This window comes from Nanorana parkeri, unplaced genomic scaffold (genome assembly GCF_000935625.1).
Source record: "Nanorana parkeri isolate BGI_ZX_2015 unplaced genomic scaffold, ASM93562v1 scaffold555, whole genome shotgun sequence".
Lineage (NCBI taxonomy): Eukaryota > Metazoa > Chordata > Amphibia > Anura > Dicroglossidae > Nanorana > Nanorana parkeri.
This window is the reverse complement of record NW_017306823.1, coordinates 573,052-581,144: the sequence shown is the minus strand read 5'-3', so window position 1 is coordinate 581,144 and position 8,093 is coordinate 573,052. Positions and strand designations below refer to the sequence as shown.

The following is an 8,093-nucleotide window of genomic DNA, read 5'->3' as shown; positions in this document are numbered from 1 at the left end:
TATATATATATATACAAACACTTCTTAAAGATGAATATATACAGTACAGTATATGATAGAAATACCAGGTGTCATTTAAACCTGTGATTATACTGCCTGACCCCCAAAAAACCTGGATTTCGGGAAGTGTTATGATCTTGGGTTGCTTCAGTTGGTCAGGTCTAGGTTCAGCAATGGTATGTCCACACAAAATGAGGTCAACTGCCTACCTGACTATACTGAATGACCAGGTTTTTCCAACAATGGATTTTTTTCTTCCCTGATGGCACTGGCATATTCCAGGATGACAATACCAGGATTCATCAGGCTCAAATTGTGAAAGAGTGATTCAGGGAGCATAAGACATCATTTGGCCACCTCAGAGTCCAGACGTTAACCCCATGGAGAATCTTTGGGATGTGTTGGAGAAGACCTTACGCAGTGGTCTGACTCTGCCATCATCACTACAAGATCTTGGTGAAAAAATAATGCAACTCAGGATGGAAATATATGTTGTGACATTGCATAAGCTTATCGAAATGATGCCACGGTAAATGCATGCTGTAATCAAAGCTAAAGGCAAGCCTACAAAATATTAGAGTGTGTGACTCATTTTCTAAAATCTATAATTGAGGTGGCCAAACTCATGCCATTCACACTTTGTGAATGTATGAGTTTAATAAATCATTTTAATGTGTTTTATTCCATGTATTTATATCCATCTATATTTAACATCCCCTTTTCTACAATTTCTTCTTTTGATGTCATGTTGGGATGCAAGATTTTTAGAAACACTGGATCACTCCAATTCTTAGTCACTATACATTTTTCTCAACTGCCTAAAATTATTTATTTTTCTATTGGTTAACAGCTTACCTTGCTTTTTCATGACAGGAAGCTGTGAACCAATAGAAATAATTCCAGCTGCTTGGTAAAGCAGAGAGGATGTCATTTTATGCAGGCACATGATATGTCCAACTTGTGGAGGTCAAGTGGTTTTTGTATAGTGTTTCACACTATCTAGGAATAGCTAAATTTGCTGTGACATAAAAAAAGGGAACAATAAAGAGAAATTTGAGTATTTGTAAAATTCTACAAATACTCAAGGAGATTCAAAGTTATTCATTTGTAGATTTGTGGAGTAGTGCTGCTTTTCCAGGATCTTTAAACACAAGATCGTTGTATTCTGATGTCTCTTTCTATACAGTGAAATCTTGTTTTGGGTCTTTATTTCTAGAACAGTTAATGATAAAAAAAACATCTGCAGCAATTTGATCAGTAAGAATTACTGACCTCTCTTCAGTACATGTGAGACTTACAAGTGCACTTTTTAGTCTTTACACTATGCATATCTTAAACAGTCAGCGCCAACATATGTTCTGTAGCTTCATGATAAAAACAATCACTGTATTTTAAATGTAGTGAATTGTATTTGAGTTCTACAACTGCAAGAGGTAATAACTTTCACAGTCATTCTCCTAAAGAAGCCTGGGTGGCAATTTTTGAGCTGCTAATTCAGCAACCAGAAAATAAACTGTTAAAGGTCATAATCCCCACCTTAAAAAAATAATAAATGCACTCATATTCATAAATAAAGTGCTTTTTTTGTGTTCGCTTTGGAGCCAGTAAAGAATTGCAACCACAGTCAGTGGATCACAAGTGCAATGCTCAGGCTCAAAAAGTGTAGAACCAGCACACAATGATCTTCCAAAGAAAATTAACCTTTATTTCACGTGCATCTATACAAAAACACAAAAGCTGACATGTTTCTGCCTTACTCGGCCTTAGTCATGGCTATGACTATGGCCGAGTTAATCATGGGGGCCTCCTGCCTGATGATGTTTCCCCGCCACCACGACAATGTATATAGTTACAAATATTACATTTATAAATAATATTGTTTTGCAGATATGATATTTCATCGCTATCAGGTGTTACAAGTAATCTGGGCATACATGCTGTCTATCTCTGTGACATACTTCATTACTCTGTGCCTTTTTCCTGGTTTGGAGTCAGAGATCAGGAATTGTACAATGGGAGAGTGGCTTCCTATTCTCATCATGGCGGTATTCAACCTATCAGACTTTGTAGGAAAGGTAAGTATCCGTAACATTTCCTCTGTCTGTGACATAACAATTCATTGTAAGTTGCTGTTATTTCATATACTGTACATGTATGACTAACTAACATTTTAATTTGCCTTCTCTAAAATGGACACAGGAAGCAGCTTCATATTTATGAGCTTTTTCAACAGACTGAATCTCTTGCTTCTTTTAGGTTATTCGGGGTTATTCCCATTTCATAAAGCTGGATTCACACTTACCTAGGTTGCAGGGCATTTTTGTGGTGCATTTTTGATGTGCATCAAGATGTGTTAACGTTTGCTGCCATCCAAAGCCATTACAATGTATGCTGACAAATGAAAAAACGGACATGAACTTTTTTGGTCAGCACACTGCTCATATGTAAAGTAGCATTAAAAACCATGTCAAACCTAGGCACACACTTTACTGCACTATAAAACGGGTGTGAATGGGTATGGTATTGTAAGCGCTACGCTACAGTGAGCGCCTTCAACTCTCCTGTTAACTGAGCATGGAGGTAAATCTTACCTCTTTCACAAAGTAATAAAAGTACAACACATAAATACAGATTAGTATAAACTAGCAAAAGTTTGCCCTAGTGGGCACAGACGTGTCAGTGTTTTTAAGTCTTAGGCTACATTCACACCTCTATCTTTTGGTGCAGTACAGGCTCAGGCAACCTGATAGTAGGAAAAAAAAATATGTATTCATTCATTTTAAATAACATGCTTTCCTGGTCAATTCCTTGTTGTCCCTACCTGAGTCTAATTAACTTTTTTGCCCTTGCCCTCCTTAGCTGATTTTTTACACTTTTTCTAATGTTTGCATTAAAATATTTATTGTGTTTTTGTGCATTTTGTTGATTTTGTTTTATAGTGTAAACAGGCAATACAAAAATGCCTGCTACTTTTGTTTGCATGCTTTGTGTCAGAAATATAAATTTGGTTTCATGACCAACAATAAAAATTGCACAAAAGGCCTACATGTATATCTATAATAACACTTATTTTAAAAAACATACAGTTTTTTAAGCTGGAAATGTTTTTTATATATATTTTTTTTTATATTTTACTTTCTTTCTTGCTTTAGGCCTCATTCACAAGGATGCACATCCATGCAGAAACTTGTGCCCAGAAGGGACAGGCGCTGCATGTAGCCAAGTGCAGCTTCATGTACAACTCAATGACATGATGCGGCTGCATGCGGCTAAACACCGACCCGAACTTGCATATCGGTACAAGTATGGATGCATGCCCTGGGATGCAGACTGCCTGTGTCCAAGGGCATGAATCGATACCTGTACAGATGCACAAGTTTGGGTCGGCCTGTAGTTGCAGGCATCCATGTCCTGTCATTGAGTTATACAAATAGGTGTATGTCGCTCTCCGTCCCGAGCGCAGGTTTCTGCACAAACGTAAATGCTGCACAGCTGTGCTTGTCCATATGAATGAGGCCTATAAAAATAAAATATGCTTTTTAGTCCAGAAAAGAGATGCATACTGTGGATGACATATGAACAAAGTTGAAACTGGTCTCCTGTGAAAAAGGGATATGATGGAATTGCTGGGGGGTGTATTGTGATCCTTTTGAGAGGTACAAAATACCTGTAAAAATGATATCTCCATTTAGCAAGCTAACACTTAAAGTGGCAGTCTGCCTAACGGTGATTTTTTTTGTTTTTTAAGGTGGAATATTGTGGGCTACATCAGTGCCTGATAGCTTGTGCCTGATAGCTTATACTGTATGTCTTCAATAGAAAAGTTCTCTCTGTCATAACTCTGTTCCTGTGCACCAAAGAGTTTTGTGTAACCCCCACCCATCTGTGCATTTTTAACACCACTCCTGCATTCACCATATTAAATTTTTATGGGGGAACCTTTCATGATGGTGACAGCAGGTGTGTAGGCCCAGGAACTCAAATGCAGATATCTATGTACAATCATTAAGAGACATATGAAACTGCCAGGTGGGTTATGCTACAGTTCTTGCCAAACGCTAAAATATACATTTTGGGTGAACCTGTCATTCAACATAAAAAAAACCGGTAGAAGATCTGAACAAAATAATTGTGAAATGCAAATACTGACTTCCCTTCATTTTCATAAAGTAGAAGGCATAGGTGTAATACTGTGTCATTTGATTGTCTGTGGGGGCTATTGTTTTTTTTACCAATTTGAAAGGGCATTTAGCAGAATATGGATAATAAACCCATTGTTCTAACATACCTGGGTAGAGTAGTGCTTTTTGAGCCGTAGTGACACTCTACTCTATTTACAAAGACGTGTTGTATGCATTGCCTGATGAATTATTAGACAGCCAATATTCTCTCACAGTACATCAGTTTTGGTTTCCTAAAGTCTAAGTTAAATTACAATCTAAAAGTTCATCTGGTTCGGGTATCCAGTCTTTTTGCACTGTGGGGCCTAAAGGCCGTGACACACTGCACGCGAAGCAGCGCGGAGCGGTGGCGCGCTGCCTTTGCGAGCAGTGTGTCATGTCACTTTCTTCTCGGCACCTCAGCTTGCGAGAGCTCGCAGAGCTGAGCGTGCCGAGATGAACAATTTCAACTTCAGCCAATCGGCTCGCGCGTATAAACCGGCGCGACGGGATGCGACGGCTGGCCGGTTGTTACAGACGAGCCGATTGGCTGAAGGTGCAGTCAATCATCTGACTGCACTCAGCTCACACACTGCACGCGAAGCTCTGTGCCGGAGAGCTTTGCTTCGCTCTGCACGGCTTCGCGTGCAGTGTGTCACGGCCTTTATTGTGCGCCTTATGGTGCACAGTGGAGATTTTTTTAATATACACATATAATGAATTAGGAGTAGATGACAATAGTTGCGCTGGGAGTGTGTATGTGGTAAAACAATAAATAAACCAGCTGCAACAATGTGTGGTGTTGTAACCGTTGTAATCGTTATGTTGCGCTCGGTTGGCTGTGAATCAAAGTAAACTCTACAAATATGTGAGTGAAAAATCACCTCCTGTTTCGTATGTCAAATCCAATTATGAAGTTATTAATATTTTTAACTGTGCAAAAAAAACCTGTGAATCACAATCTACTTCTCACTATTAGATCTGCTAATTCAAAAGGCTATTATTTTTCCAATATTACACCCTAAAAGCTATTTTTGATTTGCTTAGTAAGAAAGTAAAACAGGATTTTTTTTTCCTCTCCTTTTCTGGGAGTCCATTAAGGAACACAGCTTGATAGTAAGAAACCTAGAGTTATACTGCCACCTACAAGAGAAATGGATACGAGGCACATTGAAAACTGAAGGCCACCCCCTTCCCGAGGCTATAACCTCTTAGAACTTTGCATATGAGGGAAGGTAACTATGTCACTCAATGAAAAAACGATTTAACATTGAGTACAAAAATCCTATTTTCTCTGCTGTCCATTATTGTCCCTAGGGACATCCAAAAGAATTCCACATTCAGGGGCAGGTGCACCCAGCTACACAGGGGACCCAGCCTAACAAGAAAAGATCAAAAAAGGAATGCAAGGGCAATAAATAGCTGCTTACTAAACCTTTCAACCAAAACTAGCATCTGTGGATGCTTAGTAAGAAAGTGAAGGTGAGATAGGCTGAAGCGATGAGTTTTCAAGGATCACCTAAAGGTGGAGATAAGCAGATAGATTGGAGTAAGGAGTTCCAGAGGATGGGAGGGGCTCTGGTGAAGTCCTGGAGGCAAGCAATAGAGGAGGTGATGAGGGAGCTATAGAGCAGGTCTTGAGAGGAGCGGAGAGGATGGTTTAAGTGTTATTTTGAGACATTGAGACATATTGTGGCAGAGTTGTAGACGGCTTTGTATGTTATTGTTAGTATTTTTGATTGTATTAATTGGGCAAGTGGGACCAGTGGAGGGACTGGCAGAGAGGCGGTGGACACTGAGGGTGGCCTTCAATAAGGTAGATGAATCTGGTAGCAGCACTTATCTTGCAACTCATAGGTCTGTGCAATAACCTGTTGAATACACATAGAAATAGTAGATCTTTTAAATTCTTCTTAAAAGAAGCAGTGACAGAAAAGGTACACCTCACTGCCCTCACCACATCCAGGCAATGGAGAGCAATCTTAATGAGTAGAACTGGTGCATGGCACATATCCTGATGAAGGTAAAAGACAGCATTACATACCTTGCTAGAGAAGACAGCATTACATACCTTGCTAGAGAACAACATGGCAGGAGGGCTTCCTTTGCACCTCTGGTCCAAACAGCTCTGCAATGGAGAACAGGTGGTGGAGGGACACAGAGTGGCACAGGTAGTGAATGTCCAGTCCGCATGTGCCAACTTCTGGAAGAAGACTTTGGGTGTGGCTTAAGTGCCAGCACCATGAAAAGCAATTATGCTAATTCAGGGGAGGTGGGATTAATTCAGAAAAGGATGGATATTTTCCTCCTGCACCGTGCTTTGCTGCCACAGCCGTGGCTTCCGGTGTGATGGTAGGATGTAAAGGGAGGACTGGGAACTCTAACGTGAAAGGGGGACTCTGATATGAAAGGGGGAGACTCTGATATGATAGGGGGCTCTGATATAAAAGGAGGACTCTGATGTGAAAGGAAGAGGATTTGCTGTGAAGGGGTGCTCCTGGTGTAAGAGAGGGTGAATATAAAGTGAATGCAGGGGGCTCTTAATGTAAAGGGTGGTTTATAATGTGAAGGGGGTTCCTGATTTGAAGGGAAACTCTGGTGTGAAAGGGTTTTTTTGTGTTTTCTCGTGGGCTTCTCCCTTAAAATAAAACTTTTTTATATATACTAGGCCCCCATCTCAGATAAGATAAGTCTGTATAGATTTTGGAGGGGCCACACATCATTTTTACATGTACTTTTTCACACTTTAAACTGGAGTTCCTTAAGATTTTGCATACTTTTAAAGTGACTGAAAAAAGGTTGAAAAATACCAGACGTTTCTCACAGCCACCAATCAGATTTCGCCCTGCTTAGAAGCTTGAATGTGATTGGAGAAGCAAAAAGCTGAGTGAGAGGTAGTTACGCAGCACAGGCTTCAGGATGTACACCCCTACTGCCCTACAACTAACCTTCCATGGAGCTATGTGTGTTTATTCTACAAGACATTACACAGGGATAACACAGAATCAGATTAAGATAAACTGAGTAAACGTTATGACTTTAGTTCAGGTGTTGTGTTTCCTGTATAGCAGGGGTGTCAAACTCAATTTAATCGTGGGCCTCATCAACATTATTGTTGCCCTCAAAGGTATCTGTAAGACTATATAAATGTATCTAATCTTTATCATAATTGCCTCTGCATTGGATTATCACTGGTTTTAGTAATAACTTAATACCTAGATCTGAAAGTAGAAGTCTAGGAAATAGCCTAGTGGGCCAGATTCGGCACCTGGGCCTTGAGTTTGACACATGTGCTGTATAGCATACGGTAAGAAGCTGACAAAATGCGTTTACTTGTAAATGCCTGGAATTGCTCTTTTAACAGTTTTTGACTTCACATTGCCTTTCTGAGGCAGCCTGTTCTGGAAAAAAAGATAAAATTATGTAAAGGAATACATTTATTGAATATAAAAAAGGCAATGTGAACTGTCAAATAATCGTCAATAAAAATGTAATAATCTAAATAGTAAAAGGTTAGTGAGTGGGTAACATCAAATACAATAACAAGAACCGCAGATTAAAAGAAATTAAAAAATATAATTCCCGTCACTATTCTGCATTTCCCATACCCTTTTTATCCTTGCTGTTTACTCCACCCTGTCTCCTCTCTTCCTTTGCCCTTCTCTTCATTTTTCACTTTCTGTGCTCTCAGGCTTGCAGATACTGGTACTCCTCTAGAGGATGGCCCTAATCATAGTCTTTCACCCTTTGAGGTTTTTCCATTGGTGCCTTCTCCCACTTTTTCGGTTAGGGGCCTTTTACAGGGTCTAGGGCTGGGTTTTGCTATTAAACGTATGTGCCATTTATATGCCATGATTTTTCATGTGGATATTTTCATTGCAAGCCTTTTATCTCTCGACCCATCTTTTCTTGTGCTTTTTAACCTTGTGAACT

At 39.7% G+C, this 8,093-nt stretch overlaps 1 protein-coding gene across 1 annotated transcript in view; it reads left to right on the top strand.

The window, feature by feature from the left end:
* The window catches only part of LOC108791502 (equilibrative nucleoside transporter 4-like), a 58,348-nt gene that overhangs the window by 44,176 nt on the left and 6,079 nt on the right, over positions 1-8,093 (top strand). The window contains exon 9 of the mRNA XM_018562008.1: positions 1,888-2,075. Coding sequence (XP_018417510.1) covers positions 1,888-2,075 — 188 coding nt within the window. The remainder of the gene's footprint in view (positions 1-1,887; positions 2,076-8,093) is intronic.